General features: G+C 35.2%; 1 protein-coding gene across 1 annotated transcript in view; it reads right to left on the reverse strand.

The window, feature by feature from the left end:
- Window positions 1-9,449: 9,449 nt before the first annotated feature.
- Window positions 9,450-21,214, reverse strand: part of tgfbi (transforming growth factor, beta-induced) — a 67,627-nt gene continuing 55,862 nt past the window's right edge. Inside the window, exons 13-17 of the mRNA XM_039774091.1 lie at window positions 16,112-16,236; window positions 15,405-15,507; window positions 12,253-12,308; window positions 11,579-11,600; window positions 9,450-10,206 (exon numbers count right to left, since the gene is read on the reverse strand). Coding sequence (XP_039630025.1) covers window positions 10,145-10,206; window positions 11,579-11,600; window positions 12,253-12,308; window positions 15,405-15,507; window positions 16,112-16,236 — 368 coding nt within the window. The 3' untranslated portion in view covers window positions 9,450-10,144. The remainder of the gene's footprint in view (window positions 10,207-11,578; window positions 11,601-12,252; window positions 12,309-15,404; window positions 15,508-16,111; window positions 16,237-21,214) is intronic.

A 21,214-nucleotide genomic window follows, 5' to 3' on the forward strand; every position in this document is an offset into this window, starting at 1 on the left:
TGCAACAGACTGACGCATTGCAATTTCAAGTTGCTGTTCAAAGCTGTCGTCTGATGACGTGCAGCAATGGCGCCACCATCTTCCAGTGTTGTGGAAGTTGCAGCTGAGCTCCATCGTTTTTAAACTCGACAAACTCTGCCATTCATACAAGGCTTTCAACACAAACAACTGGGGCCTCATGCATAATGGCATGCATAGAATTTGCACTATAACATGACGTAAGCACAAAAGCAGAAATGTGCTTATGCACAAAAAAATCCAGATGCATAAACCTGTGCGAACGCCAACTTCCATGTTCTTCCGCTACATAAATCCCAGTCAGCGTTAAAATTAAAGCACATGCACGCACCTGCTACCCCACCCCAACTCCTCCCAGAATTATGCCTCTTTGAATATGCAAATCAATATAAATAGACCTTAAGCCTTTTTGTGAAAAGGCAATGGCAAAATCACGAGGGAAAATAGAAGAATTTCAGGGAATACCAAGGAGAAATACTATTTGTTGGTTTAAACAGTGGTATAAACAAGAAAAGGAGGTTGATCGAGTGACATAGTTGCACAGAGCCCGAAATAAAAAAAGAAGTTGTCAGATATCAAAGTTGCTGTGAAAAGGCCAGTTGTAGCCCATCGTCTGAGTGTCAAATGAAAGCTTATTAGGGTACAGAGAAAAAAATAAGCACACAGTGAGAAAAAAGCACAAAATGTCAACTTTAAACTCAAAATTTCCACTTTAATCACATAGTTTATTTTGTCATTAAAGTAGAACATCATAAACTTCATCTTAAAATCGTTTAATTTACTAGTTTCTCAAATCCCATCGTAACTAAAGTAGCACGTTAAATGCTTTGTTTTGTATTTGATCTTCTATGTGCTCTATGTGTTTAAATCACTACATGCTTCCGGGGTTTCTCTTCCTCCGATAGGACACAGAATCTATTACATTCGTGATATTACAGCTCTCTGAATACAGTGATCCCTCGCTATATCGCGCTTCGACTTTCGCGGCTTCACTCCATCACGGATTTTAAATGTAAGCATAGCTAAATATATATCACAGATTTTTTGCTGGTTTGCGGATTTCTGCGTACAATGGGTCTTTTAATTTATGGTACATGCTTCCTCAGTTTGTTTGCCCAGTTGATTTCATACAAGGGACGCTATTGGCAGATGGCTGAGAAGCTACCCAATCAGAGCACGTATTACGTATTAAATAAAACTCCTCAATGATATACAATATGCTTCCTGCGCGGTGCTTCGCACACTTCAAAGCTCTAACAGCCCGTATTGATTTTTCATTGTTTGCTATTCTCTGCCTCTCTCACTCTCTCTGACATTCTCTGCTCCTGATGGAGGGGCTGTTTGCACAGAGGCTGTTTGCTTAGAAGATACAGACGCTCCTGTAAAAAATGCTGAAAGACTACCTTCACATTGATCCCTTCATTGCGGCCACTTTATCGGGGGTGCTTCGTATACTTAAAAGCCCAACAGCCCTATTGATTTCTGATTGTTTAAATTTCTCTCTCTCTCTGACATTCTCTGCTCCTGACGGCACTCCTTTGAAGAGGAAGATATGTTTGCATTCTTTTAATTGTGAGAAAGAACTGTCATCTCAATCTTGTCATGGAGCACAGTTTAAACTTTTAACTAAAGGGTGTTATTTCATGTCTAGAGGGCTCTAATAATGTTAAAAAAACGTATTTAGAAGGTCGTAAACAGGTTTTCTATGCTCTAACTGTGAAAATACTAGATTTATAAATAAAGAATACTACTTCGTGGAAATTCATTTATCTGACTGGAGCTGATTAATCGCTATAAACGAGGGTTTACTGTATAACTGTGCGGGGAATATTTATAAACAGTGTGGGAGAGTTTCTAAGGGCTTAAAATATATAAAAATAACCATACAAACATATGGTTTCTACTTCCCGGATTTTCACCAATCGCGGGGGGTCTGGAATGCAACCCCCACGATCGAGAAGGGATTACTGTAATTAAAATACTGAGATGTATAAGTAATATCATTTTTGTGATGATAGGAGTTAAAGCATGCTATTAAACATGGGAACACGGCGGCGCGGTGATTGTTCATGTCTCATGCAAGATGCTTGCTGTGCCATGCGCGACCTTCAATGAAATACTTTATTGTAGCAGTACTGTCTCTTTCAAACATACTAACCTCCAATTCCTGTCCTTATTTTTCTTTCTCTAAATACCCAATTGCCACACAATCAGCTCTGTAATAGACGTTAAGCCAACTGTAAGCTTAGAATGCCGATTCTTCAAAACTTTTAAGGAGCATTGAAATATCTTCGTAGTACATATTTAATTATTCTATCCATCTATCCTTCCAGTGTCGTGTCAGCACCAGCAAAAATACAGCACGAGGCAGGAACAATCCGTGAACGGAGCTCGCTAGCGCTGCAGCACCGTGACCTCACATGTTTAATTATTAACAATATAGATTATTTAAATGAAGTTAAAGTTTTATCTGTATAATATAATAAACATATTTTGCTGCATTTCATCTTAAAGATGATATCGTCATCATATGTAAATATACGCTTTATAAAGTGGCTCAGGTTGTGCAATATTATAACTGTATCGCAAGTTTACAGTGAGGTAATTGTACAGTATAATTATAAATATTATATATAATTATAAATATTGTATAATTGTTATAAGTACAAACAGTTCTACAAGGAGCACTTGATGGACTGATTGAGTGCGTTTAGAGTTCTTGGGATGAAACTGTTTCTGAACCGCGAGGAAAGGCTCTGAAGCGCTTGCCTTATGAGAGCAGTTCAATAGACAGCATGGCTGTGGCAGCGTGTGCTAGATGCTGTATACCGATAATTCACTTTCTGAGCAGCTGCTGTACAGCTGTGATTCACATTCAGATACAGTGACATAAATACTCCAAGTGGTGCAGTGAGAGTAATATGGAAAAAGATGATCTGATGTGGCAACCCCTAACGGGAGCAGCTGAAAGAAGAAAATGCAGTGAGAGTAACAACACTAATGGATTCCCTAGGCTAGTCACAGAGTGTTATGAATGAGTTAGTTGGGATGGTCAGTTTATAGATGTTCCCACCCCTGTCCACAATTGACTATGATTATGAAAATGGAGACAACATGATGTAGATTAACTGAACTTGCTTAGCCAACATTAGAGAAGGTAAGCATCCACAATGTGTTCTTCTTTGACATTCTTTTAAGCTGATTGCTTAATTTTGCTTTAGTGCAAGATGTGGCATATGCATACACAGCCTTGACTGCCATAAAAGAAGTATGATTTGCTAAATTAACAAATAGCTTATTTCAAGCAAATACATAATTATTATTGACTTCCAAAATTCTTTACTTGTTATAGTAGCTTTGGTCATGAAGTTTGACTCAAAAAAATAAAAACATCATTATATATACAGTGCATGTAAAAGGAAACTAAGCATTTAAAGATAATTTAACTTCTTTGAATAAAAAATAGTTTTAATGCCTGTGGTAGATGAGGATATTCTTGTATGAATCTCTCAGGTACAATTTTCTTTCATAATTAATTGGCTTACATTTGTTCATCCATCAGTCCATCATCACTTAAATCGACTTAGGTTTGTGGTGACCAACTCTCCGCTGGGTACCAATCCATCACAGAGAAAACATAAAATATAACTACAGGATATCTCAGCTACATAGTAAAGGTATGAATGACATATTTCAAAATGAGTACATTGGACTTTAGTTAGACAGTAATGGAGTGACTTACTTCACATTACAGAACATGATAGACACATTCATTTTAAATAATAATGCAATAAACTAAAGAGTAGGAGTTTGGAATAAGATTTATGTTGAGGGTTTGATAGTTAGCTGAACTGGTTTAAGATATTCTGTTGGTATCCTGAAAATCCTGTAACCCTGAAGTTTGATTAAGAAGGTTCAATTAATAGATGGATGGATTGATGGACACCAAATGTATTGTTTGTTACTAAAGGAAAATGTTAAAAGGGACATTTACACATTTTCAGATTTGCCAGGCACACATATGAGGCCAATGTCACACTAAGGCCTGCTGACATCTAAGCACTCGTGCCAGAACTGAACAAGTCAGTTCTGTTGCAGAACCTATTTACAGTAAATCCTGCTAAGGTGTTTTTTGATGCAGATTCAGGACACACTGGAAAAATTAAACCACACAGCTTGGCCTTGCAATATCTGGAGATTCTGTGACAAGAACACAAGACAGGTACTTTAGAACATGGATGAAAAAAAGGAACGATTGCTTGGAGGATGAAAATATAAGATCAGTAGAAAACCAAATTCCTGCAATGGTTAACTTAGAACAAATGTTATATAGACTGTGGCTGTAGAGGTCTGACCTAATACAGATTTAATGGGAAATTGTTGTTGATTGTAATGAAATAATTAGTGACTAAACCTTCTTAGAGACATATCGGCTTGGAAAGATGTTTTCATTCAGAAGAAGCAGGGAAGGATAAAGCCCTGCAATGGACTGGCACCCAGTGCGTCTGCTATATAAATCCTTTAATTGAAATAATTAGGTTTAGTAAACAAATGAATGAATGACAAATACAAATTCCAAGTTTATAATTAGCATCAAATAGAGTAAGGCCTTTCAGAGGTATCCCATTTATGAATGTATTAATAAAAATGACTTTTTTTAATTTTAATAACCAAGGGCTAAAGCGATATAGTATACTATGCTCAGTATGCTTTACAAAGACAACTATTGTAAAGGTAATACCTAAAGTGAGTCTAACAAATTAGTGAAAGAATTGAAAACAAAACCCTGGTACTGAAAATTAACATACGTGCTATATTCCAAAAAAATGTATGCTGTACTTCATAATTTTTCACACCCTGGACATATTTTAATAGGTTTGTCTCTCCCACCATTGCCATCTTCTTATGGCCAGTACTCATAACAGGTGATGAGACCATGTCTGATCATCGGTATGGGCAATCCACAACTGATGAACAAGGAAAGAGACAACCAAGAAGAATATACACAAAAAAGCCACATGACTGAATGGACTGTTACTCCTTGAGATCTTAAGGCCTGCACTGAAAAAACCTGGTGTCCTATGTTACCTGTTTAGTCTGTCACTAAGGCTGCAAAACATGCCACTGCTCTGGCAAACATCCTATACTGTTCCAGTTTCACAGAAGGCAGGTGCCTCTTCATCTAATGACTACAGACCAGTAGCCTTTACTTCTACATCATGAAAACCTTTGAGAGGCACATTCTGGACTATAGGAGTCCTCTTGTGTAAGACTACTTGGACCTTTGGAAGAGGCAGTTATCTATCTGCTCCCATCCACAAAAAGCTAGCAGCGCTGTGAGGATTATGTTTTTTGATTTCTCCAGTGCCCACTATACCAGCCTAAGATGTAACATTTTGGACTGATCAAGTTGTCACTTTTCATTCCTTCCATATTTCTTCACTAAAGGTAAAGCGTTAAAATTTTCTCCTGGTTACAATTTGCTGAAATTATGCCATTTTACAGAAGACGTAGGAATTTATTATGTCACATACTCTATAAGGTGTGTCCAATAAACAAAAAATATCGCCCCACATGTTTTATGCAAGTGCTTATTATATGAGACTGATGAACTGAATGGTCCCCCCTCATTTTTCTAACTATATACAATTTACTTATCACTTAACACGTCACTTACCAAAGACTTATTGTTTTGATCATTTGGCATGGATACGGCAAAAAGCCAATTATATTTAGAATTTGAATTTATCCACACTATGGTAGCTTTCATCAAATACACAGTTCACCTCCAATTCTCATCTTTTCTTATTGACAAGATATTGTTTCCTTTGCAGAAAAATGTTTGGCACAAGTTTATTGGCATAGGTTGTTAAACCTATGTAAAGACACAGAGTTAAATTACAGTCTGCCTACAGTGAAGCTAAATTGAACCTCCATGGAAAAAATACAGATGAACCCTCTAAAGTATACGACCACACTCCTCAGGATATTTTCAAGACATTTTTCACATACCTTCTTCCTTTGAAAAAAACATCACATGGTATTTGTACAATGAGATTTTAAGTATTTGTAGATTGTATTAGCAGATTAAATCTGGTATTTTAAAAATAAACAACTAGGTTAACAATTGCAATTCTAATTTATCTGACTCATTGTGTGTTTCCAATTTATTTCACCTGTCTTGGAATATGGGAACAAATGCAGAATACCTGAAGGTAAAAGTTAAGTTGAGAAAATTAAAACTCTATCCTGACAGTGACTGTCTGGCTTTTTAACCAATACCCAGGAGTTAGCTGCTGCACATATAATTTGTGACCAAACGTGTATGGCCCCCAGATCAAGAACGTAAAACAGTGTCAGCGTACTTCCTAATTTGAACTTTAACTAGATAAAACAGTCAGTCAGTCATTATCCAACCTGCTATATCGTAACACAGGCTCACGGGGGTCTGCTGGAGCCAATCCCAGCCAACACAGGGTGCAAGGCAGGAAACAAACCCCAGGCAGGGCGCCAGCCCACCACAGGGCGAGCACACACACACACACACACCCACACACCAAGCACAGACTGTGGGAGGAAACCGGAGTACCCAGAGGAAAACCACGCAGACACGGGGAGAACATACAAACTCCACACAGGGAGAACCCGGGAAGCGAACCTGGGTCTCCTAACTGCGAGGCAGCAGCGCCACCGAGCCGCCTACTCTTGAACTCTTGAGTAAAACATTCCTTCCATAGATCAGTTACTGGTTTTCTTACTGACTGACCTTGGTTTTTGTTGATGGTAGTAAGTAAAAACAATTTTACAGGAAGCTGTACTGTTTTGAATTCAAACAAGTAGTAAGCTGAATAATGAAAATTTTGGACATATATATAATTTCACCGTATAGCACATCCTGTAAAAATGGTAGCTTCGATCAGATTTTAATGTAATACCTTGATCTGTAATTTTGTACAATTAGAAAGTTTTGGAGGGTTTTGATCAAAAGCAAGACACAAATTGAAATAGACCTAGTGAACAGGAAAGATAATTTATCTCAGAGAAAGTACAGAACCCAATAAGAACAGTAATAAACCACAAATAAATGTACAAAATTGAAAACAATAGAAAGTGAGATAAAACGTAGAGCAATCGAAAAATCCTAATCTTGCAATGCATACTACTTACGTATCACATAATGATAGCAAGCAAAATGAACTAAACTCAGGTTCAGATGTGGGTTCTTTGTTCACTCAAGAACTTGTTTTCAAGTTTACCACCAGTTATATGTTAATGGGGGAAGGGGAAGACAGTACTATAGTATTATTATTATTTTTAATGTTATTATTTTTGGCTTTACCTTGAAAGCCATATTGAGGCAATGAAGTTATAACACTAAATCATGTTTTGGCTTAATAAAAGATATTTCCAGGCTGCGCATTTATGCAATTGAACATTTTATGAATTGAAAAGAACAGATGAAAAGAAATAATATTGTGAACTATGTACAACATTACCCACCGAAATCATTTACAGTAAAATTGTTGGTGTGGAAGAGATTGAAGCAGAATTCACTATTACAGGACATCAGCAACAGAGGTATAGAATAAAGGTGATTTAAAGTTGATTCATTCGAAGTTAAAAACTGCTAAAAATCTTGACTCAAAGCCTAAAATTAGTAGTGCCTTAATATCCTTTGAGCATGAATAAATGCCTAACAAGAAAAAAACCCCAAAGTTACTATTTACTTTTACTCAAAAGGTAACATTCTGTTCTACATCACACTCTGTATAACAGCAACAATAGCAAGTATAGAAAAAATTTTGGATCTATTGGTTAATTTTTTGGTTTTTTTTTATTATTTCCTCTGCATTTTTTTAATTGTTGAATTGGTATTGCAAATATAATGATGATATGCATGTGTACAACAGAGTTGACTTTTTAAAAAAATGCAAGCTTTGATTAAATAAAATGTTTAGTTCAAATTCATTGCCACATATGGTGTACACAGTAAAATGAAGTGCATGCTTGGCCAAGTAGATTGTGCCACCACTGTACAGCTGCCAAATCTCACTTCATAGATTATGTCAAATATAACATCACAATAGGTAATTATAAGCAAATCTTTTGAATGCATTATGCATGCTTCACTAAGGTAGTGTTTAAACTGACATAGGGAAACTACTTCTTGTTGTATTTCTCTCTCCTTCTGTGTGCCAGTCTTCACGTACTCCCCAATCACATCTGTGGCTGCCTTCATTTGTATACAACAGGAATCCACATTTCTGTGTGCGCTCATGCGCTGAGTGAAAAAAGGACCTGGTGCCATAGAAGAGCCCATTTGTTCTAGTACTGTTATCAACAGATATGAACAATTTGCGTGGAAATATTTTATTTTTTCTATAATATCACCATATTTTAATCAAATCAGTCAAAGAAATTTTGGGATTTTTGAGCATTTAGTTTTTCATTTGTTCTTTCTTAATGGGTATCTACTAAGCTAGGAGTACAATCCTGCCCAATTTCAGTTTTTTAACTGAAAGGGGAAAAATATTTTTGTTGATGAGTGGGTAAGGGAATGAGTGTGTAAATCAACCCAAAATTTGGGAAAAGGCACTGTCCTTAAAAGTTACTGTAGTAAAAAGGACCCCTTCCCCACCCCACCAATAAAATTACATTAACATTTTGTTTTATTTAAAAAGACAATGTCCTTAAAACTCTCCATAATAAAATGGAACCTCCCGCCAGGGTACACCCAGGGTCAGAATTTTGGGTTCCAGTCTAGTCTATTGTCTCTTCCTGAGAACAACAACAGTAACAACATTTATTTATATAACACATTTTCATACAAATGGTGTAGCTCAAAGTGCTTTACAAGATGAAGAAAGAAAAGATTATAAGAAACAAAAATAAGATTAGGCAATAAATACTAAGTAACAAAGAATAAAATAAGGTCCAATGGCTGGGACGACAGAAAAAACAAAAAAAAAAAAACAAAAACAAATCTCCAGATGGACTGGAGAAAAAAAAACAAAATCTGCAGGGGCTCCAACGCCACGAGACCGCCCAGCCCCAACTGGGCATTCTACATAACATAAATGACAAAGTGGGATATTTGTGCAACAAACAAACACATTGAGCTTTATATATTAGATATCCTCACCCGCTAATTAGGTTGTTTAGTAAAATAATTCTACATGGGCTCTCATCTGTTGTATTGTAATTTAAAAAAAATGATCACAAAAGTTTGTCTGAGCAATACTCAAACTCAGAGTGCTGGAGTAATAATGCTAACCACTGTCTATCCAAGGTTCACTCCTGGCTTGCACATGATGTTGGCAGAAAGCTTGGGCTCTTTGTCATGCTATAACAGAAAAAATCAGGTTTAGAAAACAGATGAATGGAAAAGAAAATTTGTACTATGATGACAGAAAATAAAACACAACAAAATATTACTTAGAAAATGAATTACTTTTATTTTCAGAGGCACAGTTCTTTTTGTGGTCACTTAAATGACAGCAATATATTACAAAATAGGTGTGCATGTGTATGCTTTTAAAATTAAAAAAAGAAAAGAAATAAAAAAACAAAACAGTTTTCAAAACCTCATATGCTAGGCTTGTTTAGATGTCACTTAAAAGAAACACAACAGGTTTTGTCTTAGCTTTAGCTTCAGCTTATTCCATGCAAAACATGCTAGAGTTATAAATACAGTACATATTGAAAAAAATCAAATACAATAAAAGCACACACACACACACACATGCACACTCCAAAATGCTGCTTGGTGGAAATGGCAGAAAGACCAAAAAAATAAAATAAAATTGTGTTATATAACTTTGCAAGTTAAAAATGCTGAGCACTAATTCTCACTTTGGTAAAACAAAATGCTTTATTTCACTGAGAAATTTTCAATAAGGCAGACCCAAGATCTCCAATATATTTGTGACCCTGACATGTGAGTAAAAGATAGAATGTCTCACACATACATATATACTATGTATTTTCATAAAAAAAGATGTTGATGAGTGAAATTGAAAAAAACCCAATAAATTCAAGTGGAAGAGCATGTTCCATAATAATCAGAAATAGCTTCCAGAAGAACAGCTGACTGTTTTGTTGTCCATGAAACTTCTAAGTATGCATTTTAATGAGTACGAGTAGCATGCCTGCGAGAGTGCGCTTTGATCAGCTTCTCAGCATAGTCACCTAAAAAATAACATGTAGTAAATTGTGTTTAAAAAAGAAATAAAAAGTGCATCATAATATAGCATTACATTACATTCTCAAATTCACTTAATTCAGTTCATAGTCATGATAGCTGAGCCTATACGAGCAGTGCTGGGAACAAAGTAAGAACCAGTTTCAGTTCTAAGGTCAGTGAAGTGTGTTTGTATGGTTGCATCTAACATGAGCTGTCTAATGGTTTAATGTCTCAGTAGGGGTCATCACCATCAGCAACCACCATATAAGAATTGAAAAAGTAAAGTTGGCTGAATTGGTTCTGAAGATGACATTGCCTTAATCTGCAAGAAAGGAAGAATGTTCTGGCAACTACAGTAAATTGGTAGTAGATGTGGGAATTAATAGTCAAAAGAAATGTTCTAGTAGAAGCAAAGTGAAGGAGCATGAGCTTTAAGCAGCCATCAGCACAGAATCTATATGTGGTCCTAATTGCTGTTTTCTAGGCTCCTGCTTTTTGTGACCTATGTTTTACCTATAAAAGATGTCCTGCTTCATTTTAATACTAGTGTTGTTTGTTATATTTTATGGAAAGATTTAATTGGTCACAACACAAGTTTAAATATTAAGGGAGTCTGTCCTCCTGAAGACTGGATCTCTCTGCCCCCTTCCTTCTAAATAAGGAGTCGGAGTACCTGAACCAACTAGCTAATTTTTTAAAACTTTGAGATAGCTTCTAGGCTGTCTGTTGTTTTTCATGGTGGCAGGGTCCCATCTGTCATCCATTATCCAACCTGCTATATCCTAATACTGGGCCATGGGGGTCTGCTGGAGCCAATCCCAGCCAACACAGGGCGCAGGGCAGGAACAAACCCCAGGAAAGGCACCTGCCCACCGCAGCCATCTGTCTCATGTGGGTCTAATTAGTTGTGATCTGGCAGCTTACAAGAGTTTTACTGGAGGTTTCCCACTATCATATTATGGTCTGTTAGAAGGTCAGCAACCACTGGCATATGTTAGACTGTCTTTTTCACTAACAATAACAGAAAGCCACTAAACCCTTGGTGTCTTATATGATTAAAATAATAGCATCCACAAAATATAATTCACAAAAAATGCAACACAGAAAAATCAGTACAATAAATAATAAAATAAATGTTTGTTCTTATTTAATTTTGACTTTGAGTGTTAATCTATTAAAATTACCAAACATGTTATATTAACGTTATTACAAATTGGCTCATTTGTAGTTTGAAAAGAGCTACACAGGTATCAGTTCCTAAGTAAAGGTGCAGAATAGGTTGATTTTTAGGAATCATGTTTATTTATTTTAAAGTTTCTAAGCCTTTGTTCTATGTAGCAAATAAACAAAATGATTACAAAAGCATAGTATAAATACCTTCTTTCAAGATGGTTCCAACCTAAAAGACAGAAAGGAAAGAAAGCAATGTGAATTATTTGGGAGACAATTTTGTCCAAAGAACAATTTTTCCTGAAATATTTTCTCTTATTGACTTTCAACCCATAAGTGTCTTTTTAAGATACAGTATTTGTAATTTTATAGGGCAAAATAGCTCACTAAAAGCATTTAATATTAGGAAGAACTATTAAGAATTGATAATTGATGTTATAAAACATTGAAAATGTATGAATTAAGCATTTTTCCTTGTGCAATTTGTTATTTCTTTCTTCCTTTAAGTAGAAAATAGTACACTTCAACCCAAAGTTAAAAAGCAGCTTCAGTTGGGGGATTATCCTGTTTTTATTTCATTTATTAATCTATGATAGACTGCCTATCCTTTTCACAACTGGTTAATGGATTGAACTCTGTTTATGAATACGCCAACCTGCCTGGAAAAGATGACTGTCAATGGAAGCTTAAAGTCCAGAAAAGCAATGTTGGCTATTTTTGGACATAATCTACCCAGGTAGAAAAAACCTGCCCAGACAGTCACCACTTTTATACTTTGAATCTTTTTTTTTTTTGTCACACTGTCCCTAATATAGTTTCTTAGTTTCTTCAGACCAAAGGTGTTCTCATTTATTGAAAGAAGGGTATCACCATTTACTTACTTTCATTGCAGAAGCTTTACGAGAAAATGAAACTTCATCTGCCATAGGCCGGAAAACTATATTAGAAAAAAAAATAATAAATAACAAATAGGTGACAGATCATAGTAATAACCAGTAAATATAGAAAAAACATTATGTTTACCTATGTACTCTGCAATATTAAATTATCCATTCTTGCAGAGAATGCCATAGTGAAAATAAACTTAAGTCAAAAATAAGCTGAGTTTAAATCAAACTTTCACCCTAAACACCCGGGAATCAGTTAAACCAGGATAACTGTGGTTTCTGAATTCAGCTATGAAATTTTTAGCATATTTGGTTCCCACCCAGCATGTGGCTCAATGTATGCCAGCCTGAAAAAACCTTAGCAGGGCTGGATGTCTCCATAACTTTTTATTTATAGCCCGTGCCATATGAGAATTCTGTAGTAGAATTATTATTGCTTTGACAAATGTTTGATAAATATGCTTGAATTGTTTAGTATTTGATTTTTATGCAGACTGGAATCACAGGTGAACTGGGCAGCAGATAAAGTTCAAGGAATTGCTGACAACGTTCAACACAACTGAACAAAGCGCCGCATAAGGAATATCAAAGGAGATCAATGAATCTTGTGTTCTGAGCATTATTAAATGCATTTACTGTAATAAATTGTTGGCCTCATTCTGGTTCTGAGCAGTTTTGGATTATAGAAGTACAGCAGTTTAACTTGTAAAGCAAAGAAAATACTGTAGAGAATACCATAGAATTAATTGAAAACCTTAAAAAGGATGTGATCATAGTTCTAACTGCCATACTACTTTGTATTATGTATTAATGAAAAAAATTCTAATTCAGCTAAATAAATAAATAATGTGAAATATTATAGTGAGGCCACGACAGAGCAGTGTCCCTTCCATGGTTAGTTCCTACTTTTGTCAGTCCTACCAACGTGCTGAATGCTACAGCTCTTTCCAATCCTATGCTTGGAATAAGTGGGTGCAGAAATTGTATCTTCTTCTTTCAGTTGCTCCCATTAGGGGTTGGCACAGTGGATCATCTTCTTCCATATGTATAAGAGAATAAATTAAAAATCAGAAAGTTAAACACGTACATTTCTAGAAGACTAGCTGTGCAACCCATATTAGCCATTTAGTACGGGATTCATAAAAGAAGTGTTAATGGTTGTGATGTGACATCTTTTGTAATGTCAGAGACATAGCAACAGGACTGGCACACAAACACTTATCCTTTTATTAAGGCGGATTGGCTAGGTATTTAAGTAAAAGAATAAAAGGCAATAACTGTTTTTTCAGCTCAGTGTAATGGAACACTAGTCATTTTCCTGATGATCTTAACCCAAAACACTAACATGTTGACATGTTTAAAAGAGCTTTTTTTTAATATTTTAGCTGAATTGATCATTTCCAGAACACAAGGGTGCTATAGACACTCTTTGGACTATTATTGACTGCTGAGCTCTTGAAGCGGTGTCATGGGGTTCCTGAACATAGGAAAAGATAGCAAAAGCCATGAATAACTGTAGTAGATTCCTAAGTATGGGAACCTACCATATGCAGATGTACTGTCAGATGGCAGCATAATTGGGTCAAAATGTGCAACAGTAAGAAGAACGATCTGCATTTTTTGTTTCTCACTTAGCTAATATGGTGGACCAGCTCATTCTGTGTGGTTATGATAAGCAACACATGGAATTTTCTTGATCCATTGAATATATTAATTATATTGAGATTGATGGTAGCGGGAGCTGGTGCAAGATGATTTTTTTTGTGATGTTTTTTTTTCATAGTTTCAAGGAATTTAAGACATATCAAGAAGGTCACTGGAAAAAGGGAAAAATGGTATACCCCAAATGGCATCCATGCCAGGTTTTTGTAAAACAGTTGCAGTCACAAATTTCCTATGCTTAGAGTCATAACTTATAATCAAGTATTATAAACATCCTTCTATATAAAATCGGTCGGGATTGTCCTTCCGTCCTGTGAGTGCTACGCAGGTGCGGAGTTTCACACATGCCCCGTCCATTTTGCAATGCACGGTGGGATTTGTAGTTCCGTTTTTCCAGGTAAAAGATGATTTCTACTCCAGACTGTGCGATATCGTCTTCTTCTTTCTTACTATATAAAAGCGGTCGGGATTGTCCTTCCGTCCCGTGAGTGGAAAGCGTAGCGGTATTCCACTTATCACAGACTTACTACTTGCAGCTTGCGGGACGAAGCAACATGATGTGAGCAGAGTTCTGGTGCTCCCATCGTTCCCTTGCTTTTGTGCGCGATGCACTGGAAAAATAGACAAAATTATGTCTCTGGAAATAATAATGTTGATGGAGTACAAATGCCTCACCGTGTAGTAAATATCAGGGGGGTTCAAAAGGGCGATCTCAATATAGAAAAAAAGTTTAAATTTCATCACAAAAATAACAGAAACTGCGAGTATTAAAGTAATATCGCTCAAATGCAATATAACCAAATTAATGAGTTTGTATAAAATAACAAATTGATATACATATTGAATTACCTTAAGAAGTGGTCAACTTAAAAGTCGGTCGCCTTAAAAGGCGGGTCAGCCTAGTTATACCTAATAAGCAAGTTTGTTTGTATACAGATACTCTAGCCAAACACCCATAAAAAGAAATAGAAAGGTGATAAACTGGTAATTTTGAGTTGTAATTGGTGAAAATTGGGTGTCTGACAATATTCAGATATACAAGCAATTTTGTAGATGACACTTGAAATACATAAAAAATTGCTACCATATACGGTATTACAAAAACGGTTGCATTTTTTTATTCAGTCAATAAAAATTTGCATTTCAGAATTTCGCAGTGTAGTATATGTCAAATAGTCAAACTTAAAATTATTTAGCTCATGGGTATAGTTGTACTTTGGATATGTTGTGCCTGTGCATTTCATATTAAAAGTGTGTATAACACAAAAATCAACATTATTAATTTAATTTAAACATTGAAATGTGTATGCATTGTCTGAACCTAAGTATTCTGAGGTGATCATGACCTTCACTGGAATGTTTAGTGCTATACTGATTTTTTTTTTTACTTTTATCTACATTTAGCAAAATACTTAAACAAATATCTCTAAATGCAAATGTATTTTACTGTTAATATAAAGTAATGTGTAAGAAGTGGAGCTTACCTGGAATCTGTAAAACTGAATCAATGGCATAGACAACTCCATTGGTGGCCATCATATCTGATTCTGACACCGGCATTTTGTTCACGTTGACAGTGTAGTTTTTCTAAGAATAAATTTTTAAAAATTACAAGAAATGATCGACTTATGAGAATTTTTGACAGAAGACTTGTTAAATTTAGCCATTTTTTTAAACTCCAGTTGTATCAAACAACACTAAGCAGAGAAAGAAAAACACTTAAGAGGAACTGAAGAAATATTAATTTTAAGCAGTATGTACCTGCATGCTGTGTTCATGTAATCATTTTCCAAAAAATCTACTCACAAAATTTTGTACATAAAAGATTTAAGAGTACAAACCAAATCATGTATTGCACAGGTTTATCTTTCTATTAGAGCAGCCGATACCTCAGGCAGAACAACATAGAAGCAAACCATCAAGCCATTTCTTTATCAAAACATATTCTAATTACAGAGAAATTACAGATACTCACAGGCCAGGTGAAAGAATAATAATAATTTCAATGATTTTAATTTTTGCTGTTGTTTCTAACAAGTAAACATTGTTTAAAATGATAATTAATATAAATTAGGTCAAACTGATGATTCAAAAGGATTTTATCTGCTAATATGGAAAGTTAGGTCACACTCAAAAGAATATCTTAAAACAAAATGAGAGCTATAAGGAGGAATTTTAAGTGGCATCCTACCATGTTTAGATCAAGTCTTTCTCCTTGAAGGGATTTAAGCCTGAAATGAGATCCCACTCCTCCACTGACCACTAGCTCCTCCCCAATGTGATATTTCAAGATATTGGCCAGCTGACGAGGATTGCCTGCAAGAGAGCACAATCTTTAAAAGCTGACACTTAACAGTAGGCATCAAAATAACAGTAGCACTAGAGTATTGTTGATAAAGTTGGTTAAAGTTCGAAGACAAATTTAAAAATCGGGAGTGGTCTCCTGTAGACTTTCTCATATACTCAGATATGGGGATGGAAATTTGAGTAATAAACCGCAAGACAATGATTATATTTTCATATTATGTGCATTAAAGAACCATCAACAAGAAATCAAATCAAACTAATAATACTGTATACTGAATAATTAAATTTGGTTGACCTAACTGAAAGCATACTCAAGTTATCATGTTTACACACACGCACACACAGACAGACATGCAGACATAATTCAAAATGGTATTTTCAGACTCAGGGAGGTCTAATATGTCGAGATTAATCAAAATCTCAAAATTGAATTTTTTGGACGATTAAAATACTTTCCCTACGAGAAAGTAAATCAGAATCAGGGAGACTGAGATTCATCAAAATCTTGAGGTCAAAGTTTTGAACGATTACAATTTTTTCCCTATACTTCTTATATGAGAAAGTAAAAATATAAGACAGAATTACTGTAAAATGTTGTTAATTAGATGTATTAGCCAAAATAAACAACAATCTATGGTTTCAAATAAAAGAGAAGTGACTTGATATTTAAATAATGTCATGAATTCTGCTTAGTTTATGTGTGCAATATTGGTGCAGTGGTTAGCACAACTGACTCACAGCTCTTGGAAGATAGGTCCAAACCGTGGTTCAGTCACTGTCCTTTATGGAGATTGTTATGTGATTTCTGTGCCTGAGAAGGTATTCTTGTTTTCTTCCCATATCTATACTTTGCACATGCTAGATTACTGTATCTGTGTTCTGTTAATTGGTTGAATATGTATAAACATACAGGTGTGTTCTGTAGTGGATTGGTGCCCTGTCCAAAGTTAGTTCTGGTCCCATATCCAACTGGATAATATAACTTCACTGAATGAACAAATGTACAATTATTTATGGATTAGGTGAAGTGTATAGCAGACAACTAAATGATTAAATGTAATGTAGCTAAAGAGACTATGGTAAGTAACTTAACAAAATATTTTTAAAGCCACTTATTCCGATTTGGGTTACAGTTCACCTAATAAAGATCACTGAGCACAAGACAGAAGCCTTCCCCGGAATGGGCACCAAGTCATTAAAGGCCCACTCTCATAACACTCTGATACACACACAAAGAGCCAGTTTCTAAATGCTAAGTATGTCACAGGAAAACCCACACAAATACAGAAAGTGCAAACTCCACACAGACAACAAGCACATGTAGGACATTGGATTCATGAGGGATCAAACATAAAGCATTAAGATATACAAAAGGGCATATATTGAACAACTCATTGTTAAAACGTGTTTTAACAAACTTTAGAATATAATACAATAGAATACAATTTATCTTTGTATAGCCCAAAATTACACAAGAGGTACTGCTTTAACAGGCAATGCCTCTTGACAGTCCACCAGCCTTGACTCTCTAAGAAGACAAGGAAAAACTCCCCCCAAAAAAACCCTTGTATGGAAAAACAATGGAAGAAACCTTGGGAAAGGCACTTCAAAGAGAGACACCTTTCCAGGTAGGTTGGGCATGCAGTGGGTGTCAAAAAGAAGGGGCTAAATACAAGACAATACACAGAACAGAACACAAGTATATTATATATGGTAGATAATACATCAATGAGTTAACTTTTAAATAAATATCCCTTTTATTTTCAGTTTTCCGGTACTATTTGTCTTACAACATTAAGAAGCCTTCTTAAGGGTCACAGCGGGCCAAAGCCCATCCAGGTGCCATCAGATGCAAGACAGAAACCTACTATGTAGTTAGCATCAGTCCATTGTGGATTTTTAAATTGTATCGTACATAATAGTATGATAGGAAAGTTAAGCACTTCAATGGCCTTTTGACTTTCTTTGCTTGTGGTACCCTGATACATTTTTCTATAACTTTACTGATAACTCCAAATAATTCACCTTGCAACTGATTTAATTCAAAGTTTGTGAACAAGGCATGTTATTTGAAAATGTGTATTTTCTGTTTAATAATGGAATTAGAAATGAATAATGAACATGTATTCAAGGTTTGTTCTAGTCTGGATTTTCATCTAACGCAAATATAACATTTGTGAATTTAGGATTTAGGGGACTTTCTTACACCTTCCTCACCTTGTTCAGTTGTTTTTCATTATAACCTGCCTTATTTAAAGGATCAGGCTAAACAAAAGACATTTTAAATTTTGTATCCTGTTACAATAAAACTTTGTTTCCCGATATTATGCTAGTTTATTCTATATCATAAAACAAAATTATTTAATGTCCTGTTCATTTTTTTTTGTCCCTAGATATCCACCTTATATCTTTTGGGAAAAGAACTGACCTAAAAGCCTGCGCTAACTCAGGAATGACTACTATAAATATAGACTATGTGACATGGACAGTAGAAATGCTTGGTATTCATTTATTTTTCTATTTATCTCTTTTCTCTTTAAAATGTGAGGAATGATAAAGCTATAAACTAGGACTGCACCTGGTGCTGTCTGCCTTTAGCCATCATTCCATCCCACTTATAAAACTCACATGTGGACAGGACCATATAAAAAATGATTGTTGCTTGTAAAAAGAATATAATCATGACTGCTGTTTCAGCAACTGGATTTTACCCTAAGCAGTTTTAAAACCAAAAATACTGAAATGTGTCTGGTAAGACAATTAACAGTAACTCATTTTGCACAAACTCTGAATGGCACCGTCACCATAGCACTTCAAGGGTGTAAAAGACACAAATACTAAGAAATCCTTAGTTATGCTGTAAAAGCCAGTGTCCATTTTGCTGCATAGTATGCATGCATATGCTGCCCATGTAAAAAACACAGACAGAAGCATAAGGATTTCTATAAACTATAAGGCAACCATTCAGTCCATCAAGTGCTTTGGGTTAACCAGTCATTAATTTGTCCAGATGTCTCCAGGTACTTTTTAAAAGTTGTCAAGGTTTCAATTTCAAGCACATAATGCAGTAATTTGTTCTTTATCTACGAGAAGAAGTGCTTACTCGTTTCTATATTGAGTATGCATCCTGTTAATTTCCATCACTTGTATGATTCCTTGAAAGGAATTCCGCTTGATCTGCTTTACTGATGTCTGAGAATTTTGAAGACCTACATTAGGTATCCTTTCAGGACAAGAAAAATAACATCTTTTGCCAATTAGAATAAGATGTAAACTTAAGTTGAGCACTACATTCGCTTATTTTCAGTGGACAGCTTCTTAACCAAGTGTGCTATTTTTTGTGGTTTAGGGACTAAAACTGTGCACTTAACTGCAGTCTCACTAGATACTCTGAGCATAATCTGTTTTTATTTTAAACTCATTACTTTTTACTTAACATTTTACTGCATGTACAGATTGCTAAGAATAGTTCATTTCTTGCGCACTAAACCTTTGAGTCAATGTTGCCCCTCTTGCAAGTACAGTGCAATTAATGATCTTTCTCCCTAAATATACTTTTGGTTGGTTTACCTAATTTTAAAGTCCCTCTTGCCAAGTCTTTTTCTTTTACTGCCTTGCTGGCATTTTCTGTTAGTTAAATTTTCATGCCATCCATTACTTACCATAAGTTTGCTTTTTATATAAAGAACCGATTGGTTGGGTAGAATCTTCTTTTCATAAATGCATTCTATTATTAAGTCTGTTTAATAGCTTTGATTTTAACTTCCAAAATCTTACATGGGATAGAGGTACATCTTATTAACTGTGATCTATTTTGTCTTTCTTTGTGTGAAATAGAATCACATTCGCAACCCTGCAGTCATGAGGTATTTCTTCCCTTGGGGACAATTAAGTATAATCTATCTATCTATCTATCTATCTATCTATCTATCTATCTATCTATCTATCTATCTATCTATCTATCTATCTATCTATCTATCTGTCTGTCTGTCTGTCTGTCTATTTGTCTGTCCGTCCTTCCATCCGTTTAAGTGCTAATAATGTTTTACGTTTATTTCAGTTTTGCTGGTACAGTCTCATGAGGTGCAGATTAGTCTTCAATTCCTAATGGCTGTACCACATCTGACCCCTCTACTACAAATATTTATATACCAAATATGTGTTTTCTTTTTCCTGAGGCATTCCATTTAACTCATCTTCCATAACCAGTTAGCTTAAATATTTATTTAGTTTATTTAATATTTCCTGCTGATTTTTCTTTGGGCAACCCTGAGATTTTATGTTGTTTTTTACTGGATCGGTATTTGATTTTTTTTCTGCTCTCTTGGTTATCATTGCATTTTCTCTGACAGTCTCTTTCTTAATCATTTGGATGTTTTTTATCCTTTGCAGTACTTTTATTATTTCTCTAGATCATTTTGTTTTTGTCTTTTTCAGTTTTCCTGTTGTCGATAGTTTGGTACAATGTGTTTATTCATCCATTTATGTCTTCTCTTTTGGGCTTTAATTTTAAATGATTTTGACATGCAGTCATTTTTTCATAAATCAGACTGCTTCTGAAGTGACACTCTGTACTGTTTACAGTAGCAATGTCTGTATTTTGAAGACTATTTCATACTTCATTAAACTGCCATGGTTGCTGTCTAAAGATGTGTCTTACTCAGTCTCTGTTGCTAGATAAAAGTTACCCCACGTTTGGCTTGAGATTAGCACCATAGGGAAGCAATCTTTTGCCATGAACATTTTATTTTTCTCTTTAAAACTTCAAAGGAGTTTTGGAAAGTTTTAATCACCTATGATCACCACATCTTGTTTCTTATTTCTCTTATTGCAATTTTCTCTTATTTCTCTTGTTTCAGTTGCTATTTTAATACTGGATGGGTTTCATCAGACTGAATGGAAAAAGCAGGAAGAGGGCTGGAGAATTTTACAAATGTGCTATAATGATATATGAGTATAATTAAAACTATAAGTGTGATCTAGGCCT

Source organism: Polypterus senegalus, chromosome 13 (genome assembly GCF_016835505.1).
Source record: "Polypterus senegalus isolate Bchr_013 chromosome 13, ASM1683550v1, whole genome shotgun sequence".
Classification (NCBI taxonomy): domain Eukaryota; kingdom Metazoa; phylum Chordata; class Cladistia; order Polypteriformes; family Polypteridae; genus Polypterus; species Polypterus senegalus.